Source organism: Alligator mississippiensis, chromosome 5, assembly GCF_030867095.1.
Source record: "Alligator mississippiensis isolate rAllMis1 chromosome 5, rAllMis1, whole genome shotgun sequence".
Classification (NCBI taxonomy): Eukaryota; Metazoa; Chordata; order Crocodylia; family Alligatoridae; genus Alligator; species Alligator mississippiensis.
This window is the reverse complement of record NC_081828.1, coordinates 37,151,448-37,171,387: the sequence shown is the minus strand read 5'-3', so window position 1 is coordinate 37,171,387 and position 19,940 is coordinate 37,151,448. Positions and strand designations below refer to the sequence as shown.

The 19,940-nt window shown below is 44.0% G+C and overlaps 1 protein-coding gene across 1 annotated transcript in view; it reads right to left on the bottom strand.

Annotated features, from left to right (window-relative positions):
• The window catches only part of PLPPR4 (phospholipid phosphatase related 4), an 82,735-nt gene that overhangs the window by 20,972 nt on the left and 41,823 nt on the right, over positions 1-19,940 (bottom strand). Inside the window, exons 3-4 of the mRNA XM_006273570.3 lie at positions 7,785-7,914; positions 5,412-5,607 (exon numbers count right to left, since the gene is read on the bottom strand). Coding sequence (XP_006273632.1) covers positions 5,412-5,607; positions 7,785-7,914 — 326 coding nt within the window. The remainder of the gene's footprint in view (positions 1-5,411; positions 5,608-7,784; positions 7,915-19,940) is intronic.

Genomic DNA, 19,940 nt, shown 5'->3' with positions numbered 1-19,940 from the left:
GAGGGATGCTAGCCCCTTCTGAGGGCATTAAGCCTGCCATGTTTCAAGGAGATAGGTGCAGGGGTTTCTGGGAAACTTCATCTCAAATTTTTAAAGCAAAACTTGTATCACTTGCCGGCAGCAGCAGCCTGCTGTCATCCTGTGTGCTATGAGGCTGTGCCGGAGTCCTCCTGGGGGGTGTGGGCCCCGAGATCTGTGCACAGGATGGCAGCAGACTGCCGCTGCCACCTGGGACCGGTGCTCAGCACAGCCCATGTTGAGCACTGGGACTACTGGTGCTGCTGCTGGCCCCAGCCAGCAGTGGCAGCCTGCTGTCATCCTGCATGCAGATCTGGGGGCTGTACTCCCTGGGAGGGCTGCAGTGCTACGCCAGACTCCTCCCCGGGGGCACGGGCTCCTGGATCTGTGTCCAGGATGACAGCAGGCTGCTGCTGCCAGCTGGGGTCAACGCCAGCATCCGAGTCTGCCCAGTGCAGCCTGCACCGAGCACCAGGAAGAACCCAGTGCTGGTGCTGACCCACCAGCAGCAGCAGCCTGCTGTCATCCTGTGTGCAGATCTGGGGGCCCACACCCCCTGGGAGGGCTGTGTGCCAGACTCTTCCCATGCACAGATTAGGGGCCTGTGCCCCCTGGGAAGAGCTGGGGAATTAATCAGACAGCTGGGGAATCGAACAGGGAGCTAGATGTCAATATCAGAGTGTCCTTCTCCCCTCTTCCCTCTTCCTCTCAGTTTCTGTTTAGCTGCAACAAGCCTGGCTTCAAAATCCAAAACTTTTAGAAACTTTCAAAATGTTTTGAGTGCCCTCATTTCATTTCAAAGCTGTTTTGAAGCCTTTTGTTTCCTTTTTGATTTCACTGTTTCGAGCTCGAAGCATGTCGAAACAGCTTAAAAATGAAACAACTGCTGAAATTTCACACAGCTGTAGCAGCCACATGGAAACCTTAGGGCTCCAATTGAACTCATACAGTCTGTGAGCTGCCAGTTGGACAGCCCTGAGGTAGAGAAATTGAGAGTTCTGAAATAAGGAATACTCTGATCTGAGGAAGTAGGACTATCACTCAGATCTATTAAGTGAGAGATAAGATTAAGGAAGCTAGTGGGGAAAAATACAGTAAAGTCTCTGTTATCCAGTACTTCACCAACTGGAATACTATATTAATTGGAGTTTCCAGCTGGCCAGCCAGATGTGGCGGGGGATGGGGAAAGCTTGCAGGTGACGGCAGCAACTGCTGCCACCTACCACCTCGTGCTGCCACCAGCCAGATGTGGGGGTGAGGGAAAGCTTGCACATAGTGGGCAATCACCCTGTGTTGCTGCTCCTCTGCGTGCAGCCGTCACCACCCTTCTGGCTCTGGATTGCCTGAAAACCCTGCTGGGTTATTTCAGATAACCAGAGTTTTACATAACCGGCAATCCCCTTAATTCACAAGACCTGGAAAACACACTGTATAAACTGGATACAGAAGATTATGAAGGAAGACTGAGAAATTATAAAACGGATTAAGAAAACCAAAACTGAAGAAAGGAGAGCTCATGAATGATATGAATACATGCAGTGGAAACCCTTTTTGAATATAAACAGGGAAAGAAATTGATGAGCGAAGCCACTGAACTGCTATGAGATGGTGGCAAAAATTAATTCACATCTCCATTTGAATAATTACACTACTTCTTCTCTTTACTGCTCACAGGAGAATCTGGAAGAAACTTGCCAGAATGAAAATAGTTTCTTGAGTATTATAAATTAAAAATGAAGGCCATTAGCAATCATATAAGAAAAAACCCATATACACTAAAATCATTATAGTCAGATTACGTTCCATGGTTGGCTATATTATATCATAAAACACTAATGGCTGAAGATGCCATTAGACCAGTAACAGGCATCTGATCACTATGACAAGTGAAGAAGAATTTGAGGGAAGCAAAAATAAACCATTCATCACCAGGGAGCCTAGGGAAGAGACAAAAAGTTAGAAATCATTGAATGTTATCTCTATGGGAGGAATAACTTAGAGATGTTATTTTGAGGTCATATTCCAGCTTTTCTGAAGAAATATGAGCTGATAAAAACTAGCCACTGGGTCTTCATAAAATTTTAACCTGATGTGACAAATTTGATTAATTTTTTAGAAGAGAGGACCTACAAAGCAAGAAGGAAAATATTTTTCTGAAATTTCTAAAAAACAGAGAGTGTAGAAACCCACCTAGAAAGGCTAAATAAATTACTTGGGTTCTTATACTGCAGTGCTCTGGGAGCACAGATCCCTGCACCCATGTAAAGGAAGCCCCATTGAATTCATGCAGATATGAGGGTGTGGCAGGGCACCTTTGGTGCCTGCTACTTTAAGAGGCTTGAGCAGGCTGTGGAGCAGCTGGCAGGTATGGTGTGGCCTAATGAGAAGTCCACATGAATGCAAGAGGGCTCCTGGATTAGAGAATTGGGCTGGGCAGCCTCAGTATAAACACAGGTCCCTTGAGGTGAGCTGGCAGTTGCTGCAGAGATGCTGCCAGAATACAATTACCCAGCTGGAACTGCTGCTCCCAGAACACCTGGTGGTTCAGGGTAAGAACTATGAGGATGGAGGAGTCCTGGGGAATGACCTAAAAGTGTACCCTGCTAGCGTTGGATGATGTGGTGGGGCTGTCTCTAGTGGGGTGGTCCCCAGGATATACCACACCAGTGCCTCCCTAATGAAGACGAGTATGGAGTGCCATATAGCCTCAGCCTCCATGACCTGGTGGGTTACCCCACAGAGGGATAGGCGAGGGGTCCAGGCATGTCATCAGGCTTGAGACCCAAGAGGCATAAGGCCTGAGAGCCCCAGTTAGGGGGGCGGCGTAGGGTCCCCAGTGAGGGGGAGTGTGAGAAGTGAGTAGGCCGTGTGGAATAGAGTAGGGTATGCATGAGTGGGCCTGAAGGACTGCGCATGTGCTGCATAAAGTAGGGTCTGTGTGGGCTGGCCTGAAGGACTGCACATAGGCTGGCCTTAGTGATGAGTGAACTGTGTTTGGAGGGGCCCAAGAAGGCAGACTGGTAGGGGAGAGTGATTGTGAGTGGTTCAATAACATAACTGGAGTAACCTCGACTGGTCAATGCTGGGGCCAGGATCAGAACGGTTGAAGTGCCTGAGCACCCCCCATGAGGGACAGCCAGAGCCAGGGGCCTGGAGTTCTGACTGGCCTAGAAGTGAGGCCTGGGCACATGTGGCCAAAGGTACTGAAGGGGGCCACTGCCAAATGGGAAAAGGGCTTAGGGAGCTTTGCAGCCCAGAATGAGGGTGGGGAGTTGCAAGCCTGAGGAAGAAGGATTCAGGTGGGGTCTGAACATCAGGCAGGCATAGATTGAGGTCCATTGTGGGGCCAGAGCCACATAGTGATGCCATCTATGAGGCATGGAACATGGTGTAGGGGCGGTACAGAGCTGTGTATTATGTCCTAGGCATCGGGCAGTACATGGGCAGCTTCCCACCTATAAACAACTTCTCTGAGTTACATCAAAGGTGTGGCAGAAGAGCTGTTAGACCAGCCACAAGACGGCCCCCTGTCACAAGGGGATACTTTGTCCACTTATTGACTCCGGGTCTTCTTAATATAATAAAAACTGATGGGAAAGAATAGAGCTCCAGTGGAGCTCCCAAATGAAACTATAGTGATTTACACCAGCTCATTATCTATCCCTTTATATGCAACATGAAACATAGCGGTATATTACTAGTGGTACTGTTGTACTAATGACATCAACTGTCAATGGTTACTTAGTAACTGTGCTCACTGGAAATGTCAGGCATATGTACCTAAACAACCAGAGATCTAGATTGAGAAAGTAAACTGGTCAGGTGATTCACCTGTGGTTCTTTAATGTTTGAATGGCTCTGTGATTAAAAAAACATTAGGGGGAAAAAAACAACAGGGAAGAAAAGAATCTAATCAAATAAACAGAAAAAGGATCAACACATTCTATGTGACACAGTGTCATGAAATTTGGAGCTAGATACAGAAGAATACATTACATGAAAACATCTCCCTGCTGCAAGGTACAGAAAAAGAAAAAAAGGGGAGTATTGGTGAAATGGACCACGTGAAGCAATCTCCCTCTGTATGTCCCTGGATTGGGACATTCCAGCTACTCCTCTGTTTTTCATTCTGGCTGCTTGGTTCAACCTGGTCACCTAGGTGACTGGACAGGATACATTCCTAAGTGAGGGGGAGCTTGCTCTCTTTCTCCGGTGGGCATTTTGGAAATGACATACAAGAAGAGTACCTCCAGGCTGCTGTCTGGATGAATCAGTGAGTAAACCTGTAAATTAGGTAGTAAATTAGAACTAAGTATTTCAGTCACATATTAAAAAGGGTCACCGAGGCCATATTTGTAAGACTCAATTTATTAGAACTTGCTCAAGGTGTTTTTATCTCAAATTCCTTTGTGTACCTGCCCCCCCCTCTCCCCCCCGCTTCCCCCTTCCTCTTCTCCCTGAACAATAAAAGTATCAGTAATAGCATGACTGGCTGTTTTCTCTGTGAATGCCTGAGGGGAGAGAGGACAGATACTTTTTCACTCCTAGCAAAGCTTGGCTGCTTATTGCCAAACTCAGTCATACCTGAGATTACCCTGGGAGGTTTTGTGTTAAAAGAATCACCCAGAAACTTCACCAGTGGGCAAAGCGCCCCCAAGGCTTTCAGGTTCTGTGTTCCCTGTACATAACCCTAACAGATACCAGTGCCCAGGTGATGGCAGAGATACCCCAGGCCTGTGGGTGTTCTCCAAAAAGGGGGACAGCCATATGTAGACTCCCCAGGGGAGACTCCTGAAGCGTGGTTTTGGGCCTGGCACAGTGATGTGGGTGGCTCTACATAGTCTGCCACAAACCACAACATGTCGTAATCTTTTCTGTAATAAAAGGACATCTGTCTCAACACATATTACTACTACAAGTTTACTACTTTTTTGTGACTGTTGTGCTTGATTACACTTATACAGTTACAAAACAGAAAATATAAGGGGACCTTAGGTAATATGTATATGTAGGCAAGATTTTCCAATGCAGAGCAGATAGTACTTCTGGTAGTGTGTCAAAAGTAGCAGCAGAAGCAAGTCCCGTTTGTAACTGAAGTAGACACTATACCTACTTCAAAGAAAGAAACACTGCTACTCCCAATGTTGGACCCCTAAGTCTTAGGAATGATCTCCGAAGCTTGCATTAGGCTAAAAAGGTTATTGCACATACTGAACATATGCAAAGAGCAGCTTATGCCCTGAACTTTGTTATAAACCTGGCAACAGTCACTCAAGAGTAGATGTAGTAATAGATTAAGTGCTGCAGGTGAGGTAGAAAATTAAAAATGTTTATCTTAAAAAAAAAAGTTGATTGTAAGGGAACATTAATGCACAATGAAGAATAAAACTAACCTTCCATCGTTGATGATTGTAGTATCAGATCCTGAGCAAATATCTTCCACAATGTATGAGTTTTCTGAGCAAGATACATTTAGGGATGTGTAGTTTGGCTTGCATACGGTCAGGAAATATGGTGCCTGATACCCTGTTGATAGCTGTATTATGTCAGTAATGAGAGCAGTAGAACAAAGGCCAAACACATGAACACCTGCAAGATAAAGCAAAATAACTTCTTGAGCCTTGTTACGATGTTTAAAAATACATGAGCTCCTTGTCCTCTTAATAAACTTCAATTATGATTAACTGTAATAAACAATATCATACCCATATGCTGATAAAGAAATTGAGATAATTTACTCCAGAAAATATATTCTACATTGATGTTTTTCCTTTTCAATGGACTGTCTTTAACTTTGATAACCTCATAGTCTAGTATATCTCTTCATACATTTATACTACAAAGTAGCCACAAATAGATATTCTTATCCAGCTGAAAATTAATGGTAACTGAAGTGCCCAACCATTTGAGCCTGAGGTGACCCCAGGGTGGATTACCTACTGCAGGATGAGAATATTCAAGCCCTTGATCTTTTTACTGGGCTGGCCAACTGCAGTGCCAAATAATGCAAGTTGGGGTGGGTTTTTTGTTATATGGACACCTTTCCATTAATACCTGTTATAAGAGCACTAGCTCATGTTGTATATATCAGCAAACACTAGTCATTGGGTAAAGACTTTTGGTCATTGTGGTTATTGGCTATCTTCCAACCAGTGATTTATCTCTAGAGTCACTGGGATCTTGTCCCTCCTTGTCAGTTCACTAGAAAATTAAATTTGATTAAACTGCCCCTCTTGTTCAGCCTTTACCCATTAAAAATTGAGTCATTTTGTCCATTTTCCCTTTATCTTTTGTCAATAACATTAGGGGCCTTAGGATACCAAATGTGGCTCAGAATACACATTACTTATGTTGTTGTAGGGTTGGAGTATTGTTGTAGTCATGATAGTCCAAAAATGTACAAGAGGCAAGGGTTTTTTGTGACATCTTTTATTGGATCAACTGCATGAGAGAGCTGTTGGACAAGCTTTTGAACATCAAATACCCTTCCTCCAGCCTAACCCCTTATACAGCTGGTCCAATAAAAGAGATCACAAAACCAACTCACCTTTTGCTATCTTTCTAAGCATTTTTTCCAAAACCTGGTTTGTGTAGAGGTGGAATGGGACATTATTCTGTAGAGTCCTGCAGTGCATCAGGCAGCTTAACTACCTTGCTTGGCTGTTGTTAAGTCTTTGCCATAGCCTCTGTTCCCCCAGGTCATTGATAGGAGGCATTTCTGGCTACTGTATCTGTGTGTGGGTCCAAAACCTCCCCTTTACTGACCCCAGCATTCTCCTGAACACCAGCCAACGTGAAGCTTTCCTCTCTGGCTCATAAACTGCTGCCTGTGCATCTCTTTTGCCAATGTCATATTCTCTCACTCACGGTTTCTGGAACATGGAATACTTTGCCTCAAGCCCCTTATAGACAATGGGACCTCATTCAAAGCCTAAATTGACAGGTCAAATCCAGTGAAGGTCAGTAATACTTTTTAAAGAAAAGATCCTTGTACCTTGTTATCGATGGCTTTCATGATATAATTTTAGCAAAGGGAGGGTAGCTTTGCAGCTTTATAGATTAACTAAATCAGAAATGTATAAGGTAAAATTTCATAAGCAGAGGGCTTGCTTCATCAGACAGCATTTGATGCAGAAAGCCCTTTGTGAAAGCTTATGCTATACATCTCTGATTTAGTTAGTTTATAAAGGTACAAATCTACTCTGCCTCTGCCTGACTTCAGACTAACATGGCTATTTACCTCTCTGCTAATAAATTTAGCGGCCTCTATTTATTTTGCTTGGGGCCACATCTCAGACATGGAATGTCAAATCCACTGATATTTTTAACAAGTTGTTAAAAGTTAACAACTTTTATCCACTGATAATTTTAACAAGTTGTGTTGCTTATAAACACTACACTGATTGCTTTGATTTTTTTCCAAGGGAAAAGATAGCACATTTTAATGAAACACCATACTGCTAACCATATGAATGGACTTTGATATCAGATTTTAGTGTGTTGAGGGAAAATAAACAAAATTATTGACTTAGCAGCACTGATAATCATGCAGTAGATGAAAGAGAATCCTTGAAAGTAAAAGTGTTGCATTATTGAATGGACATGTTTAATTTTCAATCCCACTTGACAGCTGCTTTTTGCCCTTCTTGGCATGAAACAATGTGCCCTCCACTGTTCTAGAGACCATTAAAAAAATGAAAAACTGCATGATTAAAATCATAAGTGTTTCACAGAAGTGCCTTAAGTTATTAAGATCTGAAACCCACCAACGAATCTGACAGCTCTTCTAAGGAAAGAGTTGAAGTTGCAGCCTCCTGCATTAATATTGGCCTCCGTTCCAATCCCATTTCTTCTTTTTGACAGGCAACAGTAGAGAATTCCTTCTCCTACCATTATCTGCAATGACAAAGGAAAAGCTCAGGGTAAATGTAGCAATTATGCAGCAGTTAGCAATTGAATTCAAAGGGAGGCAATAAAATAATAGGAAGAATGTCATACACTGACTTGTATTTGCCTTTAAAGGATTTATATCAATATGTAAACATTCACTAATATACTTTTCCCTGCCTTGAGGAAAAACAAGAAGGGCACTGAAATTAAACATAAGCAACAGAGGCTCAAAGAGAAAGAGATCATCTTTTTATTAGGTGTGTAAAAAGTGGCTAATGCGATGCTTGAGACCTCTAGGTGCTACTGGGTGTGTCTACATATGCGCCTGACTGTGCAGTTGTTACTGTGCAATCATTTAGTACTTGCTAAAGCAAGTGCTAAATGACTGCATAATAACCACTGGTACTGTGCAGCCTCAGCACTGCACGGGTCATTACTGACCCTATTGCACAGTAGCAATGAGCTACGTGCAGTAGCGGCATTGTCATGGTTCGTGCCTGCCGATGCTATGTCACTGTAGTGATAAGCTATGTTGCTGTAGCTCATCACTGTGGCAATGTAGCATCTCCTGTAGACACACCCACTGTAATATAAAACTGAGCAATTAGAGTATGTTGCATCATAAATGGTTAAAAGCCATATAATAACTTAGCAATTATGAGGTGGTTGTCATGTTCAGCCTTTGGCCTCATGCCTAGTAATTGCTAGCAGACTAAAATTACATGGCAACCTGCTTTTTTCTAATTGTGTAATTGGCTTGGTTTTTACCAGATTTACTGCAGCAACTGGGGTTTTGTCCTTATGGCCATGTAAACCAACAGTGTGCAAGAGGCATTAAATTAGATGAAGTAAGCAGAAGACGGGGTATTACTGAATGGAAATCTTGGCTATGGCCCTACATTCACAGTCTCAGATTTGTTTGATGTTTCTGCTAGAATTATCAGCAGTGAAAGAGTTAAGTCTTTCCTGGGCAAGAAAGAGCGCTGGGGTCAGGTGACCCTGATTCTGGTAACCCTTATTGTAAACCAGTTCTTCCCAATGTTTAATCCAAATCTGCTCTCTGTCAGTTTGTGGCTGTTGTTTCTAGTTACTCCAAAAGGTGCCCTGGTAAACAGAGCATCTCCTATTCCTTGCTGTCTCCCCTTGATGAATTTGTAGCTGGCCACTAGATCCCCTCTCAGCCTTCTGTTGTAGATGCTGAAGAGATCCAGGTCCCTCAGTCTCTCCTCATGGTGCCTTACCTGCAGGCTCCTAACCGTCTGAGTAGCCCTCCTCTGGACCCTCTCAAGGTTATCCACATCTGTCTTGAAGTGCAGCACCCAAAACTAAATGCAGTACTCCATCTGCAGCCTTACCAATGCCACATAGAGGGGAAGTATTACCTCCCTAGACCTGTTCATGATGCACCTGCTACTGCATGATAGAGTGCAGTTAGCTTTACTGATCACTTTGTCACAGCGATGTTTCATGTTCACCTTGGAGTCAACTATGACTCCAAGATCCCTTTCTGCTGCTATGCTGTTTAGGAAGTCATCTCCCAGTTTGTATGGGTGCTGGCAATTCTTTCTTCCTAGGTGCAGTACTTTGTACTTATCTTTGTTAAGCGGCATCCTAATCTGTTCTGCCCACTTTTCCAACCTGTCCAAATCTGCCTGAATCCATTCCCTGCCCACTAGTGTGTTTACTTTGCCCCATAATTTGGTGTTGTTCATGAATTTGGACAGACTGCTCTCCAAGCCCTCATCCAGGTCACTGATGAAGATAATGAACAGCACTCATCCAAGGACTGAACCTTGGGGGACCCTACTGCCCACATCTTTCCAGGTTGATACCCACATGTCCACCACCACTCTGGTTGCATCCCTTAAGCCAATTTGACACCCACATGACTGTGTAATCATCTATGTCAGAGCCGTTTACTTTATTTATGAGAATGGGATGAGACACTGTATCAAAGGCCTTTTTAAAATGACATCAACCTTGACTCCTGCACCTAGCATTTTGTGACCTGGCTGTAAAAGGAAGCAAGATTAGTTAGGCAGAATATACTTGCTATGAACCTGTGTTGGTTGCCCTTCAGCATTATTTTTCTTGCTGTACTCCCACAAATATAATCCTTAATAATTTTTCAAGGGTTTTCCTAAGGTTAGAGAAGAGAGTAACTGGCCTATAGTTACCTGGATTCTCCTTCCTTCCCTTCTTGAAAATAGGGACTACACTGGCCCTTTTCCAGTCTTCTGGGACCTGTCCTGAATGCCACAAGTGCTCTCACAGTCATTCCAGTGGTTCTGCTATGACATTGGCCAATTCTCTCAGCACCCTTGGATGAAGATCATCTGGGCCAGCTGCCTTAAACACATCCAGCTCCTCCAAGTATCCTTTCACTAGGTCAGCGCTAACTGTTGGTGGGTTGGCGGCCCTCCAGTGCCTGCCTTTAGTCCAAAGATGAATTCAGGTTCAAAGATGAATGAGGCCATTTGCACCTTTAAGAGCAGATTTGGTTTGCCTTTCCCCAGATTCAGAAAAATGGTACTGATCAGGTATAATTCTAAAGGCTTGCTAAAACCTCTCTTTTTATATGAAGCCTAAATTATGCAGAATTGGATGGAACACAGGGAAATGTTGATACAAGGCATTATCTCAGAAATACCTCTGTTCCTGGGAGAAGAGAAATAAAAAGGGCCATTTTAGCTGCTTGACCACTGACCCTCCTCCTAGGAATGTACTTTCTTTTTCTTCAGCAAAAGAAATCCATTGAAAGATACAGAAAAGCCAGTGATACAAAAGATTTAGAAAGTTTCATTAGCTAAGAACTCCTGTTACAAAGAAGCTACAACACTATTGTCTGTTTCTGTATAGACATCATGGTTCTGAGACTTTGTTCAAGGGAAACCAGGGAGACTAAATTAAACATTTTCAAAATCTTAAATTGCTTTTTGGTAGGCACCATAGGTGGGTTGGCATGAGGAGCAAGCCTGGAGAGATAGACCACCTTGTGTGATAGCAGAGCAAACAGGGAAACAAAATGAACTGCAGAGGTGGTAAATCCAGTGTATAATGCAAAAAGAACAAGGCCTTTCCTCTTTTTGTTTACTAGTGTCGAACAAACTTTCAAGTGAGCAAACATTTCATTAGCAATACTATGTGATCTAACATTTGGTTAACCTCTGTGATAAAAAAAGATTGTTGTTTTCAGGTAGCATGCTTATCACTGGCTAATGAAGGTTTTAACATGCTGATAAGGCTAAATGAACAGGCTACATGACATCTGAATAATTAATAATGCTTCAGTTGGGAACAATCTGGAGAAGCTTTTGGGTACAAGGCACCTTTCTTCAAGTCTGAGCTCAGACTGACCATGGAGTCTGTCCAATAAAACATAACACCCACAAAAATCCTTGCTTCTTGCATATTTCCTTGACCATCACAGCTATAATATCACTCTAACACTACCATAATAATGCTCGTATTTTCCTTAGAAAAGAAAAACATTATTAAGAGTTTGATTCAAAATGCATTGATATGAATAAGAGTCAGGCTATAAGTCAGACTATGCTAGTAATGCAATACCATTCTGAGACTTTAGTAATGCTGTGTTGAACTGTCATTGACAGATACTGAAAAAGAAGCCTCTTGGTGTAAATTATATATATTTATCTTTACACCACAAGTAGTCTTTTTAGGAGGCACATCAAAACTGCAAATAATTTGAGTTAAAAAACTACTGTTTAATAGGGCTGTGTGAAAGCTTTGGGTGGTGATTCGACTCAGAGGAGATTCAGCCCAATTCTGTGGCCGAATCTCTGAATCCAAATCAAATCAGAGGACCAATAAAAAGGTCCAAATTGATTTAAAACTCTCTGAATCTTCAGAAAAGATTCAGAGAGCTTCAATGCAGTCAGATTCAGACAGGCAGCTGTAGTCGGACTTGGAGCTGGTAAGTAGGAGTGGGGGTGGGGGCAGGGGACCATGGTGGGGGAGCCTGCCAGGCCCCATCCCTTGCCTGCTCCCCCAGTCCTTCCTGCCCCCTGACCCGGCTCTCTGCCCATGGCTGCCCCACCAGCCCCAGCTCCTGGTGCTTTAAAAAAAGCCCCACTCACTGGATGCTGCCGGGTGGGGGGGGGGGGTGACCCCTGCTGCCCCCCACTACCCCATGCTACATGGGGGGCTCTGCATGAGCCCCCAACCCCCCCTCAGTACCTCAGTTCTCCCATGGCTGCCCTGCCCACCCCAGCTCTAGCCCTTTAAGAAAAAAAAACCTGAGAAAAACCCCAGGCCTCACGGGCTCCTGCAGTGGCCTTGGTGCTTTGGGGGGCCAGTGCAGAGCCCCTCACATGGCATGGGGCAGTGGGGGGCAGCAGGGATGGCTCCCTGCTTGAAGGAACTGGTGAGTTTGGGGGTTTTCTTGTTTTTTTTTTCCCTTAAAGGGCCAGAGCCATGGTGGGTGGGGCAACCATGAGGGGGGCTGGAACAGTAGGGGGGTGGGGGGCTTGTTCAGAGCCCCCCATGCAGCGTGGGCCAGTGCAGGGCAGCAGGGATCGTGCCCCCACCTGGCAACCCGGTGAGCTGGGGCTTTTTTTTTCCCCAAGTGCCAGGAGATGGTGCAGGCAGGGCAGCCATTGCTGGGCTGGAAGAGTGGGCAGGGGATGGGCCTGGGTGATTCAGAGATTCAGCTGAATCAATTTGGGACAGTGATTTGAATCACCGAATCAAATCACTGTCCCCCAAATTGGCCAAATCTGAATCAAATACTAGCTGCTTTGCACCTACTGTTTAATGGAATGGATTTAAAAAAACCCACATAAAACAAAAACCCAATTCTGTTGACATTGGACAACACAGATTCGCTTACAGTAAAGCTTTGGAAAAGTAATTTACTGGATACAACAACTGTTGTAAAATCTATTTCCTGTAAGGGACACAGACCTCAGGAGTACTTCAAGCATAGGAAAAAGCTAGTGATTGCTGTACCAAATAACAAAGACAAAACTAAGTTCTGTTTTAATAGCTTTTTCTGAGACCTATAAGTGTGGTCTGAGGTTGGTTTCTTTTCCCTGTTTTCCTTGTTATTTGCATTCTTTGATTATCCTTGGGGTTTGTGCCTTACTCATGCTTTTTTATATGCAACCATTTTATTTGATCTTCATGTCCCATTGTTTCCATAATGTAATAAGTTCCATTTGGATGTCTTCAGGTCAGCGTATATCACATTATCAGAGCTCCTTGCAAGCTTTTCTTTGCTTTGTTTTATATATTGCATCTTTTATATGAATTACAATTGTGTCATTTCTTGAAATTAATAATTAAATTATAAAATGTGCAACTTGAAGTTTGCATAAATGCACCTATAGCACATTTAGTTTAGAGCATTTTTTAAAGGAAAGAGAAGGGAAAAAATGTTAAATAATTAACTGGTTACATTTTCATAAGTCACAGCCACCAACTGGTAACTATCACTGTCTATTATCAGTATTTATTAGTAACACAGGTTAAGTATGCATTACACAGGTTAAGTATGCTATTGTTATGCCAGGGCATGTATTGACTTATACTCTTATCAATATGTATGAACTAAGGCATTTTTGGAGCTTGCTGATTTTAACTAGTTATAAATTGAAGCTGCAGGATTTATTTTATTCAAACTTGGCTCTGTACTTAAGTCTCAGATGACTAAATGGTGACAGATGATTATAGAAACCAAATTTAGAGAAAGTAACAGTAATTTCAATGATTCTAAAGTTAATAAGACAGTTTTAGAAAGTTCATACTTAAGTAACTGTGATGTGGACACAATGTATTTCTTTGTAGGGTCTCAATCCTGTTTTAACTTGTTTTAAACACACCTACTTCATAGTTTCATAGCTGGTAGGGTCAGAAGGGACCTGAGCAGATCATTAAGTCCGATCCCCTGACATGGCAGGTAAGAGTACTGGGGTCAAACGACCCCAGCAAGGTGTTCATCCAGCCTCCTTTTAAAGACCCCCAGGGTAGGAGTGAGCACCACTTCTCTTGGAAGTTGGTTCCAGATCCTAGCCACCTGACTGTGAAGTAGCGCCTCCTGATGTCTAGTCTGAATCTACCCCCTGCCAGCTTGTGACCATTATTTCTTGTCACTCCTGGTAGTGCTTGGGGGAACAGGGACTCTCCCAATGCCTGCTGGTCCCCTCTGACTAGTTTTTAAATGGCTACTAGATCCCCCCTCAGCCTTCTCTTGTGGAGGCTGAACAGGTTCAGGTCCCTTAGCCTCTCCTTGTAGGGCCTGCCCTGCTGCCCCCTGATCATGTGGGTGGGCCTCCTCTGGACCCTCTCAATGCTGTCCACATCTCTCTTGAAGTGCGGTGCCCAGAACTGGACACAGTACTCCAACTGCGGCCTGACCAGTATCGCGCAGAGGGGGAAGATCACCTCCTTGGACCTACTTGAGATGCATCTGTGGATGCATGACAAGGTACGGTTGGTTTTCCTGACTGTGTCCCCACACTGTTGGTCCATGTTCATTTTGGCATCAATAATGACTCCAAGATCCTTTTCTGCCTCTGCACTGATGAGAAGGGAGTTCCCCAGCCTGTAGGTGTGCTGCTGGTTCTTCCTCCCCAGGTGCAGTACCCTGCACTTGTCAGTGTTGAAACCCATCCTGTTTTCATCCACCCACCCTTGTAACCTATCCAGGTCCAATTGTAGCCTATTCCTCCCTTCAGGCATGCCCACTTCTCCCCACATTTTAGTGTCATCTGCGAATTTGAACAGGGTGCTTTTTACCCCCTCGTCCAAGTCACCGATGAAGATGTTGAATAGTGCGGGCCTGAGGACCGAGCCCTGCAGAACCCCACTGCCCACATCCCTCCCTCCAATAAGACCCTTCCACCACCACCCTCTGGGTGCAGCCTTCCAGCCAATTAGTGACCCATCTGACTGTGTGGTTCACGACTTAACTCTAGGCAAGTGAGCAGTCTCACTGAGTGCAGTGGGGCCAGTCATGCTTAAGACTTGGCTTAAGACTTAAGTGCTTGGGTAGACCTTGGAAAGATCAGGGCTCAAGTATGTACTGACTGATAGCAACAATTTCTTCTGGCTAAGTTTGTGGAATATTAAAGTAGCCATAACTCTGGCAAATCAAAAACATTTTTTTTTTCTAAGCAAAAAGTATACTCCTTATCAGTAAGAATTATTTTCTGCATAGCTTTCAATTTCCAGTCTTTATTTTTACATTTAGTCTTATCTAAAATCATTGTGATTACAACAGTTTTTAAACATAAGGAAGTTTATTTTTGCTTCCTCCTAAACTGAAACTAAGTTCAAGCATTTTGCTTAGATTTAGAAAAGAAAATATTCTTTAGGCATATACAAAGTGTGGAACAGTTCCTTTCAAAAGATGACTGTTTGTTTCAGTAAATTAAGAACATGTGAAATCAAGAAGTTAAAACAGAAATTGTTTTGCAGTCCTAGAGTATTCCAGTTGGCTGGCACTATAGATCCTATCTCAGTGAAGACATGAAAAATTCCTAATACGACATGGCTTTTCAAGGCTAGATATGCTTCTAGGGTAGAGATTCTCCACTGCAATTAACTTTAACATTCAACCTTACTATATATCCACTGAAGTCAATGAATTTCAGAGCTCTTACACCCAGATTCAGTCTGGCACATGGTCCCTGAGTCCATTTAATTTGCATTCAACTAATGCATTCATCACTGTAGATGTCAGTGTACATTTCCACTTGGATAGATTTAGTAAAACAGTTGCCCAGCCAGTCTGTTCTCAAGGGTCAAAACTTTGGATCCAGTTTATGCAATAATATGCAGCGTGTCAGCCAGAGAGTGCCACATAAATTGTAGCATTGCCAACTCTTTGTTTTTATAATAAATATTGTAATATTTGATGATTTCCTAAAAGTCCCTGCTGCCAGAACCATGGTGTTACTTACGGATATTCGTTTTCATTTTTAAAAAGTAACCTTTAACACAGATGCTTATGATAGAACATGTCATCTCTAAAGCCTCTTGCACCAAAGACAAAAAATGAACCGAATTTAGGGAAAAAAATCTCACAATTCTTAAGTAAATTTATATTTTTGGAGCCTTGTTCATGGCTTGTGAGTTGTAAATGCTTGGGGTAGGCAATACTGAAGTTGGTGGCTTGTAAAGCACAATGATCCAGAAAAATTTGCTTAGTGAGTAAGAGGACCAGGAAACGGTCTCACCCATTTAAACAGGGATAAAGCCCATAAGTGAGCTTTCTACCGAAAATAATTTCAGTGAATGGACAGGGTTTTACCTAAAAGGTTCTTCCAGTTTAGGTAGAATTCAAGGGTCATTTGCAATGAAACATTTTTTACTGTGTGGTGTTTAAGAAAACAATTTTTAAAACAGAAATGCTAACACAGATTTAACCCAGGCCCTATTGACTGCCTATTGGTGAAATCCTAGCCCCCTTAAATTTTATGGGAGGTCTTCTGTTTAGGGGAGGATTTCAGCTTTGTGCCTTCATATGTGTTTTTATATGTGCTTTGCATTTTAGAGACTTCAATTTTCCAAATGAACTTGAAATTAAGTACATTCTGCAGAGTTAGTACCAAGAATAAAACATGTCAGTTGATCTGTCTGTTCTTCTACATGATGCACTGAAAAGTGTCCACCAACATGCTATCTAAGTGAACAGTCAAATATGAAAATAGTTAGCAAAATGAATGTAATGTAGAAAGAGATATAAGGCTAGGGACAGAAGTTACACAAAAAACGGTTTAAGTAATCAGAGACTGCTTTAAACCTGTAAAAGAACAGAAGTTCATTGCGTGTAAACCAGATTCAAAATGGCTGAAACTGGTTTACAATAAGCCTGGTTGAATGTAGCTTCAGACTTAACTGATTTGGGTGAAACCAGTTTATGAAACTGCTGTCCCAGATCCCTTTCTGGTTCAAATTAAATCACAGTCCCCCAGCATCCTAGCATGCTTTCCATCCCTAGGCTGGGGGGAGGCAGGGACTTCCCCCCTCCCTCCCCTCACCCCGGGCAAACCCTGGCTGAGGTTTGGGGGCAAGGAGAGGGGTTAAACTTCCTTTCCCCTGAGTAAAGAGCTTCCCAGGCATTTTCTTTCACCTACTCCACATGGGTGCTTGGACATGTGACAAAATTGGCCTTTGAAGTGGTTTAATTGCCCTTTTGTACCACTTTAATGAACTCACTGTTTACACATGTGGAGGTGTATTTTAATTTCATCATGTTGTACACGTGTGGTGGCGTATTTCACTTTAAATTACCTTGTTATGCAGCAAAGTAAAACACATTCGATATATTTTAGTTTGCTATGTAACAAATTGCAATGGTGCACAGGGTGCTGGAAGCCCAGGTATGCTTGGGAAACCTTGGGCTTGGCAGGCTTCTAGTGCCCCATGCATTGTCCCTGCTCCCTTCTCTGGCCATCAGCACACCCAACTGCCCTCCTGCCACCTTGTTGCAATGCTCCAGGGTCAAGCCAGCCCATTCCCAGGCAGTCCCAGGTGGTGGGAAGGCAGCAGGGATGGTGCACAGTGTGCTGGAAACCCACCAAGCCCAAGCTTCCCAAAGCACGCCTGGGCTTTCAGTACTCCGTGCACTGTTGGATTGGGTCATGTTCTGCCTGTGACTTGGGGCAGCACCTGCCTGCTAGCACCCTGCCTGGGCAGCCCAGGGGGGTGTCACCACCATGGATGAAAGCACCAGACCCCTGCAGCTCAGGGGCTGCATGGCCCAGCTGCAGCTCATGTGGGTAGGCTCTGCTGAGAAAAAAAATAAATGGTGAGGGGAAGCCTTTTTTTTTCTGGAGCCTATGTGCCTCTCCCATGGTCAGGGGGTGAGTTGCTGGTGTGCTGAGCAGCCCCTGAACTCCAGGGGATCCCAGACCTTCCCTCCACAATGGTAGCACCCCTCAGGCAACACCCACCTGCCAGCACACCGCCCAGGGAGTCCCAGGGAGTGCCACCACTGCAGAGGGAAGCACTGGGCCCTGTGCAGCTCAGGGGCTGCATGACCTGCTGGCAGCTCATGTAGGCAGACTCCAAAAAAAAAAAAAAAAAAAAAGTGTGGAAAGGACTGATTTTTTTTTTTTTTTTTCCCACCTGGAGCCTGCCCACTTTTCCTATGGCCAAGGGGTGAGCTTCCAGCAGGCCCTAAACTGTGTGTGTGTCTGTGTGTGTGTGGAGGGGGGGCAGGGGACAGTCCTTCCCTCCACTATGGCGGAGTCCCCTGGTAGGCCCTGCCTGCTTCCAGGGCATGCTACCACCACAGAGGGAAGAACCAGGGCACACCTGCAGCTCAGGGGCCACTTGCCCCACTGGCAGCCATGGGAGGCTAAAGCAGGCTGTGGGAAAGAGAAAAAGGAACCAGCCTCTCACCACTTTTTTTATGGCATAGCTTGCTCACAGCAGCAGGGGTGGGGTGGGAAGAGCAGGGTGAGCTGATAGGGGGCCTTCACTGTTCTGTCACAGTGATGGAAGCCCCTAAATTGAAACAATGGGTTTTTAATTGACACAATTAAAAACCCACCAAATAAAAACCCACCGTGTCAATTCAGGGAGAACGAAACCCCCATCACATATACAAGCAGTCCATGATAATAAAAGACCTGCTCAGGCATGGAAAGAAAGTTTCTATTTGTTAAAAATGTAGTTTTGGATGTTCTGTCATACCACCTGCTGTTTCCCTGTTCATTGGCAAACTTAAGGATTTTTTGGGGTGATATCTTTATTGGACCAAATATACACTTAGGATAAAGTCAGACAAGCTTCTGAATGCAACATAAAGACTGTCTTGCAATCAAAAGCTTGTCTAGCTTTATCCAAACTATGCAGTTGGTTCAATAAAACATATTACTCCAAAGCATCCTTGCCTCTTGTGTAATCCCTGGACCATCACAGCTACAAAATCAAGCCAACACTACCAAAACTTAAATTAGATATTTTAGGACAGGTTGGCAAAGTGTAACAGATAACCCCATTATCAAGACCAGTATTTCTTCACTGAAGTAAACTGATTCTAATACAAAAAGTGGCATGTAAGCTACAGCTGAGTGTAAACTGGAGGTTCAGTTGATAATAAAATCCCGCGCTTGGGGTTATGTCATTATTTGGAAATACCCTGACACTGAAAAGTGCTTATTCTTTCAACACTTTAATGCCACGATTGACAAAGGGTGAAGTTCACCTAGAGCCCTCTGTAGTACTAATGCCCATATTAAGGAGAGTATGAGTTGAAGGCACATGCTAACTATTTTGCAGTAGGAAAGTCTATGATGGCTGTGATTAGGCCATCATTAAAGAGGCATTTGATTTGTCAGGAATGGTAAATAGGATCTGAATTTAAGTCATTTGCCTGGCCAAAAAACACTCTAGAGGAGACTAAGGGTGCAGACAGAAGTTACATTTTTTTGTGTGATTGGCCCCCTGAAAGCACTCTACAGCCATGTGGTGACACACATGCATGGCTTGAGAGAGCTTTACAAGTGGCCAATTGTGCAACAAATTAACTCTTATCAAGTGAGGGACCAGATGAAAGTGCTCCATTTAGGGAACTTCTCTTCCCTAGTGTCAATCTGTTGTAAAATCAGGGCTAGGCTGCATCAGCTCAGCCCCACACCCCAGTGCTGTCTGCAAGAAGAGAGGGGGAGTGAGCAGTGGACTGGGGTTGCCCAGCCTGAGCTGGAGGGTGGGTCAGTGAATTGGAGTCTCCTTACCCTGTAGTCCCCCTCTAACCCTCCCCTCCAGCTCAGGCCAGGCAAACCCCAGTCCACACCCTGCTCTTCCTCCCTTCTCATCCCTTCCTTCTTGTAGACAGCACCAGAGCTAGGGGCGGAGGGGGGAGACGCTGGGGGCAGGGGAGAGAGGCTTCAGGCTCCTCTTCTTAATTGGCTCCAAAGTGGAGCTGATTCCCCCCCTCCTCCACCCCTTAACCCAGTAGATGAATCTCTTTTGGGTTACAGGGGCTGCTGTAACTCATGGTGCTTTATGTAAAGTGCCATGAGTTAGAGCAGTGGCTTGCACTTCTGTCAGCACCCTAA